At 40.3% G+C, this 15,577-nt stretch overlaps 1 protein-coding gene across 1 annotated transcript in view; it reads left to right on the top strand.

The window, feature by feature from the left end:
- The window catches only part of CADPS2 (calcium dependent secretion activator 2), a 5,163,308-nt gene that overhangs the window by 3,440,275 nt on the left and 1,707,456 nt on the right, over window positions 1–15,577 (top strand). Inside the window, exons 19-20 of the mRNA XM_044088753.1 lie at window positions 2,446–2,454; window positions 3,713–3,869. Coding sequence (XP_043944688.1) covers window positions 2,446–2,454; window positions 3,713–3,869 — 166 coding nt within the window. The remainder of the gene's footprint in view (window positions 1–2,445; window positions 2,455–3,712; window positions 3,870–15,577) is intronic.

Raw genomic sequence — 15,577 nt, 5'->3', positions numbered from 1 at the left:
AGGGGACTTGCAGACATTGGACCCGACCCAGTTTGGCTTCGTCAAGGGCAGATCATGCCTTTAGAACTTGGTTGTCTTCTTCGAAACAGTCACCAAGGCAATTGATGAGGGATAGGCAGTCCATACAGCCTACCTTGACCTTGCAAAAGCTTTCGACACAATACCCCACTCGGGTATTATAGAGAAACTTACCAGCTTAAATGTAAACCCATATGTCACAAGATGGGTTGCAAACTGGCTAAAGGACAGAACCCACAGGGTTAGAGTTGCTGACGCCATGTCAAACTCCAAGCCGGTCACAAGTGGGGTCCCACAGGGCTCAGTCCTTGGCCCCCTGTTGTTCGGCATCTACTTCTCAGAAGTACAGGCAAACATAGGAGGACTATGGCTGACAAAGTTTGCAGATGACTGCAAACTGGGCGCCATAGTGGAAAGTACATCGGACACAGATATCCTTCAGAGGGGTCTCACGGAAACTGATAACTGGTGCCAGAGCCATGGCCTGAAGTTAAATGCCAAAAAATGTATAGTCATACCCTTCGGGAAAAACAAGGTATCCCCAAGCTACCATATAGGTGGCAATCCATTAAGCACAGAAGAGGTTATCAGGGACCTGGGGACCCAGGTTGACAGTGGCCTTTCTTTTGACACTCACATTGCTAAAGTGGTTAGAAAGACCTTCTACATTGCCCACCTGATCATGAAGAGATTCACATCCAGATCAAGTGAGGTCATTGTTCCCCTGTACTCGTCACTTATCAGACCAATGATCGAGTACAATGCCCCATTCGGGATGTATCTCACCCGACACCTGCAGCAATTGGAGAGACCCCAAAAGTTCCTCACCAAAAGGACAAAGGGACTCCAAAATCTGTCATATGCTGCCAGACTGAAGAAACTCCAGCTCTATTCAGTCGCATACCGCCTGCTCAGAGGTGACCTGTGCCTGACATACAAGGCCATGTCCAACCCAGAATTAATGGACATGCTCCACCTCAAAAAATCCAAATCTACCAGATCCACTAGAGCAAGTGACTTAAACCTTAGCACAGATATAAATAGGACATGCTGGAGGGATAGATTTGTCACCTAGAGACTCCCTATGCTGTGGAATAAAATCCCAGTCCATGTGAGGCAGAGCACTTCGATGGCTCTGTTCAAGAGAAATCTTGACCGGTGGATGGGAGATTGTAGGTTTACCCTGGGAATCATCTCTGTGTCACTGCTGGACAGAGGCACAACAAACTAATGGGCACAGTATTTTTTAACATAAGGGGTGGCGTAAGCCACAAAACTTTGGGCTAGGCTTATAAATGCCTTAGGGCAGATAGCCTAGTATAAACCTATGAACCTATGAACATGCCAAATGGCTCATTATACTCAATGACTGGTCTAATGAGAGAAGAGTAGAGAGAGAGATGATGACCTCTTTCTTCCTGGATGCAAAATCATTGGTAATGAGATGTGCCACATAGAAGGACTTTCTGATTACAGTGGCAATGTGGTGGTTGAAGGAGAGGTTGCTGTCAACCTGTGTCCCCAGATCTCTTATAACACCTTCAGTGTTCAGTAGGTTACCATCACTGTGGTAATTAGTGGGAACTGAGTTTTTCCCAAAGGAAATGACGATGCATTTTTTGGCATTAAGCTTAAGGCCATGGTTTCAACACCAGTCCTTGGTCTCAGGGAGGCCTTTCTGTAGGATGTCTACATCACTTGAGTTAATAATGAAAAAACTCCCTTATCAATTGTCTTGTTCTGATCCATATGACGTTACATCAGCAGGCAAGTAGTACCATAATCTCTGCTACTGCTCTGCTGTTCTGTGCCCATGAGTTCTGTTCCAGCAAAAAGAAACGTTTCTTTTGGCTGTTCCAACAAAAAGAAAGATGTTTCTTTTGGCTTTGCATTGATTAGTCTTTTGGCTTCATATTCATTGTATATTTGAATATTTTAATGGACAATTTTAATGTGACTGCATTAGAGATATAGCTGTCCTAAGTCTGTGTGTTGTCTTTTCAGTCTTTAGCCATAGCCAGACATTGACCTTTATACCGCAAAGACATTGCAATGTTGCTTTTAATTGGATTCCTAAGGATGAATGTCATTTTCATTTGTAATTTCATGTACTAAAAGCATTACATAGTTACTGAGTTGCTTTTCTAAGTACTGACAACTGCAATGAAATCACATCTTTTAACATACTTGTCAATTTAATAAGTACTTCAAGTGCTTTATATATGAGGATGTGAACTTATAATTTTATGTATAGGTATTGTTTTGTTAAAAAAAGATTACTTGCTGTTTGGCTAACACACCTTATACTTAATTAAGTAAATAAGTATCAGAACAACATGTCTTCTAAAATGTATTTATTTCATTCACTGTTAATATGACAATTTTCTTTTTTTTGCAACTAACTTTCATATTTATGGATTCGTACAGGGGAGAGAGGTATGTAGTTCTCAAAGCTCCACTCTAATGTTAACCTCTTCATTTCTTGTAGTTTAGTTTGTGTAGTTTATGGGCATTTATACTTTGTACCCCATTATTTTCCATAACATTTATTCTCTTTATGTCTTTGCACCATTCACTTGTCATATTGTTGTCTTCATTAAGTCTATCTTTATTATATTGGTCGTGCTGAAGTTTACTAAATCAATTCTTTTCACATACAAGTATAGCATCTAACCAAAACAAGAAACTTCTTCAGTATCCTCTTCTTGAATAATATTTGGGTTTATAACTATGTAATTGTATGCTTTCATAGGCGCATCTTTATATATTTTCAGGAAGTGGAACATTTGGGGGTACACACTGTAAGGTTATAAGAATTTTAAACAATAAGAAACACAGAGAATTAAAATATATAAGTAAACAATTAAAATAATTCTCAGCTTCATCCTTTTTCTTTTTTGCTAATACATCAAATTGGGAAGATGTGGGTATTGTCATCATATTATCAATATTTTTATCCCATAAGTCAACTACTTCATTTTGTAAGCTTGTTAGGTATCTCTCCTTGTCACATTTTATGTGTCTCCTCTGTTTCTGATTTAGTATGAAGTTCATCTTGTCTGCTGCTTATGTGATTATCTAACAGAATGTTGACAAATGAATTCTGTCAAGTATTATACTGGTATATCACATGCATAATTAACATTAATGTAACCCCCTTGGTGGAATAGATTTTGTAGCAGACATGGCACAAAAAAGGTGAAAAAGGGGACCATGACATGAATTTTAGCAACTCTGCTTTTACTCGTAGGAGAAAGTGTTTTTTTTAAGGCATGACCGTGGAAGACCTGTTAATTTACTACAACCACTCGTATCTGTAAACTGTGCTGTAAATGAAAGGTCTGTGTGTTGCTCTTGAAAAGACCACATCAAAGAATATAATAGATACTGGCATTGTTTATTGCAATATTATTAAGTTAATGCTATGAGGTATAACATGATAATGGCAGAATTTGTCTATAACCTTATTTTAGGCATGTTATTCTATGTAATTTTTTTAATTAATCTTTGTCACTGAAACAGTGTGTAGATTTTGGGAACTAATGGAAGTGCTTTTACATCTGGACTGTATGTACTGACACATTTAAGAGAACAAATAGTTTAAAGAGGCATATTGCTTCCAGAAATTGTTTGTGTTTTAACAAATAGCCATCATGAGCAGACTGTGTAAATTATGTTTCTTATTACATTTTAGGCTTTTGCGTGGTGGCCAGATTTAATGGCCGAGCATGCGGAGATGTTCTGGTCCCTGTTTGCAGTTGATCTGGATTCAGCCCTGGGTGCTCAGGCTCAGGACTCCTGGGAAAGCTTTCCACTTTTTCAGATGTTAAATAACTACCTGAGAAATGACTGTAAGAACTTTTTTTTTAAAAAAATGCTCTTCTAATTCTTATTGTGTGCTTATCTGTACATAAATTCCATATGAGCTAAGTGTGTATAGAAACACAGTATTTGTCTTTCTGTTTACACACACACACACACACACACACACACACACACACACACACACACACACACACACACACACACACACACGTGTGTGCAAGTGCTCAAGTGCATATGTATGTATTTTTGTTTTAAAAGCTGCAATTCTACATATGCCTTGGCGACTCTTATTGATACACATACTAATAAGTAGCACAAACTAGATTTTCATATCTCATACTCATTGCTATTCATTTTTGTTTACATTTTTTGCCATACAAAGAGACGATACATACTTTTGAAAAAGAAATCAATGTAGATGGCAGATTAATTATTTAAAAATAAGGTATGACCTCTCTAAACTTCAGATGAAGTAACTTTAAAATGTGTTAATTAATTCTGAGGTCATTTTTCTGTACAATTAGTGGTTAGAAAAAATGCAAACCCAGCGGTTTTCTAAAGCCTTTTTTTTCTGAAATGTACATCAGACCTTCCTACTTTGTGGCAGTTTGATCCTCTGTATGCTCTGTCATTATTTAAAAACATACAATGCTTGTTTTACTTATTTATTTGTTTGCTTGCTTGCTTGTTTGTTTCTTGATCTTATTTCATTCAGTCATTTGTTAAATGGGTAATTGGACTCGTCCTAGAGTCTTTTTAGTCACAACCTGAATGCAAGGCATAATTTTACACATTAAATTACAGTTAGTACTAACAATATGTTTCACTCAGTGCCATAGGCTGAGAACAGCAGCAGTTATGAAACTAAGTTGTTAATTACACAAAATGAATTTGCATTACATTGTTTCACCTCAGCAACACATTTATTAGCACATTTAGAATGCCACTAGAGCTGCACTTAACTCATAATGCCTTCCATGTGAGTTCTTCCATGTTTCACCAGAGTACTCATTCTGCCTTTATCAGTGAGTGCAGCAGTGCTAAACTTTTCCATTACTTTTTACTGCCTGTGCACAGAGGTGTGCACTTTCCTTTAGAAGCTTCTGTAGTGGCAGGAGATGATATTCCTCAGCCATCAAGCTATCTGAAATGTCCTGAGACTGGAAATATATTTTCCTATTCTGTGAATGTGCACCCTAAATCTGCTTCCTTTTTCTTGTTAGAACATAACCAGCTTTCTGTCTCATTACTTGCATACTGGAAGCATGTGTACATCTTCCAATAACTTGAGAACAAACATGATTATCTCTAGATGCTCTGAAGACATTCTGTTGTGATTGGTGATTGCACTGAGAATGTGAATATGAATTTATAGTAGATGTGTTACTGTTTTTTATATGTGTGATCCATTAGCCTCACAAGATGTAGATGTTGATAAACCACTAACACTGGTCAATATCTTATTTCATTTCAGGATCTTCTGACTGAGTGCAAAATTAATTATTTTTTTGTTAGAACTATGTTTATAACAGTGTTTCTCCTTTGAACTCAGACATTGACGTTTGAATTAAAAAAGATGGTATGATGTTAACTTAGCACAGTTGGTAGAGACCTAAAAGGAATATATGCCGATGAGTTACATTGTATAGTGGCAGTCAGAGAAGCAATCATTGTACTTCAAATACTAACCATTTTGTTTCATGTTGTCTATCATTAACAGACGATGCTCAGTTTAGGTCTTTCTTAGATGAATAAATAATAAGCATGCAGAATTATTCCAGAGTGTGAGCTGTAGTTATGGGTGTGCTTTGTTTGACTGTGAAACTATTTTAGTTTTCTTATGACATTAAGACTTACTTGTTAACTATTGTTAAGATAACTGAAGTTATGAAAAAAAAAAAAAACAGATATATGCAGTATTCTGCCACATAAAGATGTGGAGCAGTTTATGTTGTTAAAACTGTGACAAATTTAAGTAATGATCTGTAAAACATTTAGCTGTGATTTTACAGAAAGTTAAAGGCACTGATTCTCTATACACATCATGTTATATGTAGGTACTCAGCTTTTTGTATTTGTGGAGTGGGAAAGTATTGTAGGAATATACAAGGTTATACCAGTACTTTGCTGCAAAGTGGAAATTATTGGCAATGAAAGCCTGGATATCTTTGCGGGCTTCTCTTTGGTCATAATGAAGAGTTTTCTGTTGAAACCATTTCTGAGAGAGTAAGCCAACTTTGTAAACTTATGTTTCCTTGACTTTCTGATAGTAAGCAACTAGTTTTATTGAAGTAGCCATTTATGTGTGTATGTTTGATTTGTTAATCACAAAAGTTAACTTGCACATGACTCTCTTCCTAAACCACAAGGCAAATACAATAGTACAAACAAACTTTTAGGGCAATAAATAACACAACACCATACAGACATGGTCAGTATAGCATAAAGTGTACATGGCTATGACTGTCCTACATAAATAGCAATATATGGTGGTATACCTTATTTATACCTTGTATATACATAAAAAAAGATTCCAAAAACAAGCTACGTGATAACAGGTAATGTAGTAAATTTATAATAATTTGCTTATATAAACCTGTATCTTTCAACCAACAAAATAATTTAGTTGTATCACAGGCATTTTTATGGGCACCTAAGAAATCTTCATCACTATTCAGAATCTCTGAAGCATTTACAATTGCATTCTTTTGCAAGTTGTAACTTCTGCTGTTTCTGAAGGAGAGATTGTATATTTAAATAATTTTAAATTAATAAATTATTAGTTGTTTTTCTCAGGCAGAACACTACCATGTGTGAGTAATAAATATCTTTATTTAATTTCTCACAGGTTTCTAATGGATTGCTCTATTTATTTATTGATATTTGATTACAGGGAAAGTCCGACTGAGTAGGACCCCATTTTCAGAGAAGACCCAAGGAGAAAAGCTTCAAAGTATTACCAAACATTTTAAGAACAATAATTTAACAATATTCCAAAATAATACATACAACATCTACAGTTTAAGTAATTATCATGGGAGGTTACTAGGCTATCGACCTGGAGTTCATTTCAAGCCTAGCCATTTCATCCCAATGTAATACCATAGATACTCTAGTCAATACCCAGGATTGTATTTAGTAATGACTGCACATGTCCAGGGATGTCTGCGGTGCTGCAGCAGTTAGAGTTGCTGCCTCACAGCAAGAGGTTCTTTGTTCCTATTCTCGGCTGGGGTGCCTTCTGTGTGGAGTCCGGTTTCTTCCCACATCCCAAAGACATACTGTAGGTGGATTGGACACTCTAAATTGGCCCTAGATGTGTGTGTGTGTGTGTGTGTGTGTGTGTGTGTGTGTGTGTGTGTGTGTGTGTGTGTGTGTGCCTTCTGTGGAAGGTTGGGTGCCTGTGTGGCAACTTGACACTGTAAAACTCCACTGCCAATCGTTCTGCAGTCCATTGTTCTGCTGTGGTGACCCCTAACTGGGACAGGCCGAAAGGAGATAATGAATGACAGCCCATGTCCAGGAGGGTTGTGGACACTATTCCTGGTAAGAATTTATGGTGCCCCATCCACTCATCCAGGTTCCTTTTGAACAGTGTCATAGAGGTGCTCTGCTTCACATGGATTGGCAGCCTATTCCAAAGATGTGGCAGTCGCTGGGAGACAAATCTGTCCCTCCAGCATGTCCTATTCAAGTCACAGACCATATTTAGGTCTCTGGAATGAGTAGCTTTAGTCCCATTTGATTTACAGATGTGTAGCAAATTCATTAGGTTTTGGGTCAGAAATTGTTCTGTAAGCCAGGCATAATTCTCCGCTAAGAAGTCAATACAATGAGTATAGTGACTAGTCAGTCTGTGCAAAGCACATGCTGGAGTCCCTTGATCTTCTTAGTCAGACACCTATGTGACCAGTTTGTGAGCCAGTTGGCAACCCATCTTACAAAAAAGGGGTTTACACTCAGTTTGCAAAGTTTATCGGTAATGGTTGAGTGTGGGATTGTGTCAAAGGCCTTTGCCAAGTCAAGGTATTCTGTGTGCCCTCATGACCCTTGTCACATTTTCAAAGAAATCCACCAGGTTTAACAGGCAGGATCTGCACTTGACGAAGCCAAACTGGGTTGGCTCCATGGTTTGGAGGTCACCTGTGTTTTTATTTATGAGGTCCATGATGATACTCTATGGCTTTACAGATGAGGCTGGTCAGACTTATGGGTTTATAATTTCCTGGGTCTGTTGCTAGGCCACATTTGTAGATGGGAATAACTGCTGCTGTTCTCCATTCCAGAGGAAGAAAGCCTGTTGTTAGGGGATGGTGTTGAAGGCCTTGGCGAGGTCCAGATAGGCTGTGTCGACCGCCTTACCCTCGTCCACAACTCTGGAGACTGATTTGAAGAAGTCAGATTCAGGAGAAAAGATCGGCCCTTCACAAACCAAAACTGGGTGGGATCCAGCGTTGAAGGTTGCCAATGTCTTTGTTTATAAGTTCCATGATAATGCGTTCCATGCCCTTGCAGATCAGGCTTGTCAGGCTGATGGGACGGTAGTTCCCGGGATCCAAGGCGGATCACCCCTTGTGGAGTGGGATAACTGTAGCTGTGCGCCACTCAGTGGACACAAAGCCTGAGGTGAGGTTATGACTAAACATTACACTTAGGTGAGGTGCCAGTTCATTTTGTAGTTCATGTAGTACACAGCCTGGGATGTCATCTGGTCCCATGGATGCTGTATTCTTAGCTTTGGAGAGTGTGGTTTCTACCTGTGTGGCCGTCATTACCGGAATTTGGCAATCTTTTGGTATTGAGATCGGCCCTTTAGGAGGTGAGAGGGGGTTGAAGTTGGCAGTAAATCGATCTGCCAGGATATTGGCAATATCCTTGGGATCAGTATATTTAATGCCATTCTGTTGTAGCTCAGAGCAGATCTGAGCATTGCTATTTAGATTCTTGACCTAACTATAGAATGCCTTATGGTTGTCTTTGGAATCTTTGGCAATTTTATTTTCGTAACTAGCTTTTGAGGATTTTATGAGGGACCTCAGCTTCTTACTGAGGTTGGTGAGGGAGTTTTTTGCATCCTGGCATTTTCCTCTTTTCTGCAACAATTTCTTCCTTCTGTTATATAGTTTGTTGATAGCAGGGGACCAGCAGATTGGCTTCCTTTTTTTGGAGAAGAGCATCTTGGTTCTATTTGGGATGGCACGATTCATGCACGAGTGGATGTGCTCATACAGTGCTTTAGTGTACAATTCTGCAGTCGAACTTTCAGATCCCATCTGCATGGGTGTCGTGAAGTTTGTTACTTCTGATTTCAGTAGCATGAAGTTGGCTTTGGAGAAGTTTTTTAAGGAGGTTTCCTTACTGGGGGATGGGGATGGGATGTGGATGTCAAGGGTGATTTGCTTATTGTCAGTCCTGACCAATGAGGGGGTGACCACTGGTGTGGAGAATCTATCTCCCATGTTGGTAATGACTAGGTCTAGGATATTGGAGCCCCTGGTGGGACAATGTATTAGTTGATCCAGGGCGTTGGAATTTATGAATTCCAAGAACCATTGGGAAAAAGGAGTTGGTACCCGAGTAGTTTTCCCAGCTAATGGCAGGGTAGTTGAAATCACCTAGTATTAGGGTGTTTGGTTGTATCTTAATATTTTCCAGTATGTTTAGAAAGGTGTAGTGAGAATCTTGGGGCATGGTGGGGGATCTGTAGCAAGGTACAATTTGGATTTCAGTCTTACCTAGTGTTAGTCGCACCTGGAGAATTTCAGATTCATTGTGTTGGGCAACTAGCCTGGTGGTTTGAATGTCCTTGGTGAATATGGACACTCCTCTACCTTTAGTGTTTCGGTCTTGGTTTTGTGGCTGAAAAGTGTGGTAAGAGTTGTAGCCTGGTATTGCAGGGGTGCTCTCTGGATCCTTGAACCAGGTCTCAGTTACTGCACAGATATCGATGTTCTCCATTTTTAGGAGTGCCTCGAGAGAGTACATTTTGAGGTTTAGACTTCTAGCATTGAGTAGTATTACCTTCAGATTTTGCATGCTTGTATCTGTTATGGTGGTGGTTTTATCCTTTGAATCTTGCCTAAAAAAGGCACTATAGGGGTGGCAAGAGCTTTAGCCAATAACCTGAATCCCAGGGGTGACAGGTGCAGACCATCTCTGGTAAAGCATTGTGGTTTGTCGATCATGTCTTCCCAGGCAGACAGATACTGGGTCCCCTTTGAATGACATCAGAAGCTTAGCCAATTGTTGAAGTCAATCATTTTGTCCTTATTCTGTGGTATTATTCTGGGTGAACGTAGGATGCTACTCAGAGCTAGGGTCATACCTGCCTGGGCCACATGATCCAAGAGCTCTTCCATGTTTCTTTTCATGTAGTCCAGGGAGGTACGTCTCAAGTCATTTATTCCAGCATGGACAATGACAGAGTTGTATTTGTACTTGTTGTGGATTGACTTGAATGCATGCATTATGTGGCAGATCCTGGCACCCGACAGGCAGCTGATTGTAATTTTCTCATTGTTCAGCCTGGAGAGTTGGACATCAGTGTGCCTGACTATAGAGTCACCTATGAATAAAGTGTTGGGTACATTGTCTTGCCTTAGGGGCTGTTGTTGGGTGGCACACTGGTGGTGTTAGCTATGTGTCACTTTGGTTGTGACTGGTCTTTGTTTGCGTTTCAGCTTCATAGGTCCTTGTTGCTTGGGCAGGTTAATGTTAAGGGCCTCCGCATATGTGGGTTTAGTGTTGCTATGTGTGGGTGTTGATGGTGTGGGTTTTGAAGGGCTATGAGTTGCTTGAGGTGTAGTGCAGGTGTTAACCTTCTCCTCTTGACTGTCTAGCACAATCTTGGCCAGAGAGAGCTTTGCTTCCAGTTTGGCTATGTAAGTGCATCTCTCGCAGGTTGTAGTGTTGGTTGGTAGGAGGAGAGGATTGCCTGTGTACATGAGGCAGTTGCCGCATTGCCCCAGTATGCCCAGATTCACCAGGTGGACAGGAGAAATGACCGGAAGCTGACCCTTGGACATGCCTGTTTAGGTGCTTTTTTTGTAAAGTTTAAGAGCTATTTTCCCTTACCTTTGCAAGGTACTTTGCAATTATAGGCTGTTTATTGCCTTTGATTAATTTCTCCTTATTGACAAGGAGAGTTGAGTGCTTGTATCAGTTTCAGGCTTCCTAGTGTTTTCCAGAATGTTTTAGAGCAAGTCCTAGTCACAGGGGTTCAGATTTTAGTGCTACTAATGAAAAACCAGCTAGTTCTAAGGGAAATTTTGAAGAGCAGACTTTCTGGCACTTGGAATAGTTTAACTGTAGCCTCGAAGTGCTGCACGATGCGAAACGTGCAAACACACAAGTTTTTAACCAGAAAGTTTAAAGGGATAGAAATCAGCTCAAAAAGGCTAATAAAATTACAGTTTCAGATCTGGAAACTTGGCCCCCTGTTGTTCGGCATCTACTTCGCAGAAGTACAGGCAAACATAGGAGGACTATGGCTGACAAAGTTTGCAGATGACTGCAAACTGGGCGCCATAGTGGAAAGTACATCGGACACAGATATCCTTCAGAGGGGTCTCACGGAAACTGATAACTGGTGCCAGAGCCATGGCCTGAAGTTAAATGCCAAAAAATGTATAGTCATACCCTTCGGGAAAAACAAGGTAACCCCAAGCTACCATATAGGTGGCAATCCATTAAGCACAGAAGAGGTTATCAGGGACCTGGGGACCCAGGTTGACAGTGGCCTTTCTTTTGACACTCACATTGCTAAAGTGGTTAGAAAGACCTTCTACATTGCCCACCTGATCATGAAGGGATTCACATCCAGATCAAGTGAGGTCATTGTTCCCCTGTACTCTTCACTTATCAGACCAATGATCGAGTACAATGCCCCATTCGGGATGTATCTCACCCGACACCTGCAGCAATTGGAGAGACTCCAAAAGTTCCTCACCAAAAGGATAAAGAGACTCCAAAATCTGTCATATGCTGCCAGACTGAAGAAACTCCATCTCTATTCAGTTGCATACCGCCTGCTCAGAGGTGACCTGTGCCTGACATACAAGGCCATGTCCAACCCGGAATTAATGGACATGCTCCACCTCAAAAAATCCAAATCTACCAGATCCACTAGAGCAAGCGACTTAAACCTTAGCACGGATATAAATAGGACATGCTGGAGGGATAGATTTGTCACCCAGAGACTCCCTATGCTGTGGAATAAAATCCCAGTCCATGTGAGGCAGAGCACCTCGCTGGCTCTGTTCAAGAGAAATCTTGACCGGTGGATGGGAGATCGTAGGTTTACCCCGGGAATCATCTCTGTGTCACTACTGGACAGAGGCACAACAAACTAATGGGCACAGTATTTTTTAACAAGGGGTGGCGTAAGCTACAAAACTTTGGGCTAGGCTTATAAATGCCTTAGGGCAGATAGCCTAGTATAAACCTATGAACCTATGAAACCACTCGTCTAGCGTTAGATAGGCAGTGCAATGCTCACCACTCCCACTGGTAAGCAGTAGGACTTCCCTTTACCACAGCAAGGCCTGGATAGCTCTGAACACAGAAAATGAAGTCCTCAGACAAGCAAAGCCTGGAATATGGACTGGCTAGGAAAGGTGGGAAACGAGCAAACAAGATAGTATTTTTTTATTTAAACAGGCTAAACAATGCAATAATACAGTAAATAAACACAGAAAAGTCTAACACACTTGAATGTGTAGTCCTAAACATAAATGCAATTAAAACTGTACAGAATTAGAAATGTTCAACTTTTTAAATGAAGCAAGGCAAGTGCACAACTGAAAAACGATTTAAGAGTCAGTAACACAGCAGAATAAGTAGCTAGTCTATATATACAGAGAAGTCTATATATACAGAAAAGCAGCTAAAACACACAAACAATTCAGATGCAGTGCAACCTAGAGCACTTGAGTTGTAGCAATATTAAGGCAGTTACAGTTATAATAAATCCTCTAAAATATACTCTATATTTCCAAAATGTTTGAGAAGCACAGTTGGAACACAAGGAGATTCAGGCAATTTTTTTTTTTGAAAGGGAAAAAGGAGAAACAGAAGGCCTTCTCAGATGTTCTCTCTGTCTTAGGTAGAATGAGCTAATGACACTAGACTGGGAGGAGTTTCCCAGATCAGATTTACAGTAGGGGTGGGCAACTGCAAAGCCACCAAGTATAACAACAAGACACGAACAGAGAAGGAGGGTGGGGACCAGTACTAAAGCTATTAGCCTACAGACAGTAAACACTACAGAAAGCCACAAAATGAACGTTTTTAAACAGATAAAGGAGCAACGAGACTCTAAAGAATGCTTTTAACTGCAAACAAATCAGTTACCCATGCAGATTAGCTAATAGCAATAAAATACACTAAAAAATATGCAGCGGGCAATAAAAAGTGCTATATATAAATTGCTAGAGACAATAATCAGTATAAATAAAGCAAAAAAAACAGGATACTTGTATATCTCAGATCAGAGTTGTAGTTAACGCCCCTCCTCCACTCTGCTCAGTGTGTATAGACAGAAATCCTCTCACAGTTAGGGCTTAAATACCAGAAGATACAACCTTAGACAACTTTTTTTTTTAAAAAAGCACAAAAGACCCAGCCCCCACTAGCCAGCAGCCAATTAACACAATCTAGCCAAGGTAAAGAAAGGCTTCTGCTAATTCAAGATGGCCTGTTCATGTGTTTTGAACTATCACTGTAGAAACAAACAGGCCCGGAGCCAGCAAATCTGAACTAGGACAATACTAAAGCTATTAGCCTACAGACAGTAAACACTACAGAAAGCCACAAAAATTAAAGTTTTTAGACAAATAAAGGAGCAAAGAGACTCTACAGAATGCTTTTAACTGCAAACAAATCAGTTGCCTGTGCAGATTAGTTAATAGCAATAAAATACACTAAAAACTATGCAGCAGGCAATAGAAAATGTTATATATAAATTGCTAGAAACAATAGTCAGTATAAATAATCCAAAAAAACAAGATACTTGTATATCTCAGATCAGAGTTGTAGCCAACGCCCCTCCTCCAATCTGCTCAGTGTGTATAGGCATTATTGACCTGCTCTTCGGATATGTATGGTGGGGGGGATTTGGTGGCAAGGTCTGTGATAAATTTGGAGGGGATAAAAAAGTGAAATTTTTGCCAAATCTGTCCACTAGCAGGTTTGCTATCTCTGTGGGATCAGTGTGTGTAATACAGTTAGTCACCAGTTTGTCACATGCTTGGGTCCTACCTTTTAAGCTATATAGGTAGCTGTAAAAAGCCTTATGATTATCCTTAGCTGTAATTGCTAAGTTTTTATTTATTTATTTATTTTACATTTGTTTACCGGGAATGCCCGACTGGGGTGGTAGCCCGTTTTCAGTGGAGGCCCGGGGAGAAAAGCTACAAGCAGTGTAATTGGATCAAACAAAATTATCCTTAGAGGATTTGACATGTAGTCTTATTTGCCGGTTGAGGCTGAGAAGGGTGCTTTTCCATTGTTGGGGCCTTGCTTCAGTTTTCTTAGACAGCAGCTTGTGTTAGCTGTAAAGTTTGTTGATGCTGAATGTTCACCAGGGCAGCTTTTGTTTTACTTGGGGCTCTGGCTTTGAGCCTCCATTGAACAGCTGAGTCTATACAGTTATACAAGTGATTGCTCAAGGCTTTAGTGTAAACTTTGGTGTAGGTACCACTTCCATCTGAGGGTGGTGCTTGGAATGCATTTATACCTTCCCCAGGAGGGTGTAGGTTGCTTTGGTGAAGTTTTTTAGTCTGACTTTGACCTTTGCGAGTTCTGGTGTTAGCGCCAGTTCAAAGGCGATTGATTTTTGGTCAGATTTAATGTAAGCTTTGGTGTAGGTACCACTTCCAGCTGGGGGTGGGGCTTGGAATGCATTTATGCCTTCCCCAGGAGGGTGTAGTTTTCTTTGGTGAAGTTTTTTAGTCTGACTTTACCCTTTGTGATTTCTGGTATTAGTGCCAGTTTGAAGGCGACTGATATGTGGTCAGATTTAACTAATGAGGGTCTGACAGTTGCAGTGGTGCATCTGTTTGTCATGTTAGTGAGGAACACATCTAGTATGTTTATTCCTCTTGTTGGGGTTTGATCACTTCATTCCAGGACAAGGAACTTTTGCACTAGTGAGTTAGGGCTAGAGTGTGAACTTTTGCACTAGTGAGTTAGGGCTAGAGTGAACTTTTGCACTAGTGAGTTAGGGCTGGAGTGGGTTTCCCAGTTGATGACAAGGAACGTTTGCACTAGTGAGTTAGGGCTAGAGTGAACTTTTGCACTAGTGAGTTAGGGCTGGAGTGGGTTTCCCAGTTGATGGTGGGATAATGGAAATCTGCCATGACCAGATTTTTTGGCAATGTTTGTATTGACCCCAGTTTGGTCAAGTAGGCCTCGTGCGCATCATAATCCATGTAGGGGGATCTAGAACTAGCTATGTCTTGAATGGGGGTCTTACCCACAGTAATCTGAACTTGGAGTAACTCCATGGAGTTGTCCAGTCCAACTAGTCAGGAGGAGAAATCATCTCTAATATAGGTAGAAACACTGCCTGCTTTGGTTTTCAAACATTTGTTTTGTGGTCGGATGGTGTGGTAAGCATTGTAGCCTTGCAATGCCAGTGTGGTCTTTGCAGCCTTGAACCAGGTTTATATGACTTCACAGACATATAAATCCTCCAATGACAGAAGTGCTTCCAGGGTGTGCAGTGTTTTGGTTT

Source organism: Protopterus annectens, chromosome 11.part0 (genome assembly GCF_019279795.1).
Source record: "Protopterus annectens isolate FY-2018-M chromosome 11.part0, PAN1.0, whole genome shotgun sequence".
NCBI classification, from domain to species: Eukaryota; Metazoa; Chordata; order Ceratodontiformes; family Protopteridae; genus Protopterus; species Protopterus annectens.
The sequence above is the reverse complement of the archived record's forward strand: the minus strand, read 5'-3'. Positions and strand labels throughout refer to the sequence as shown.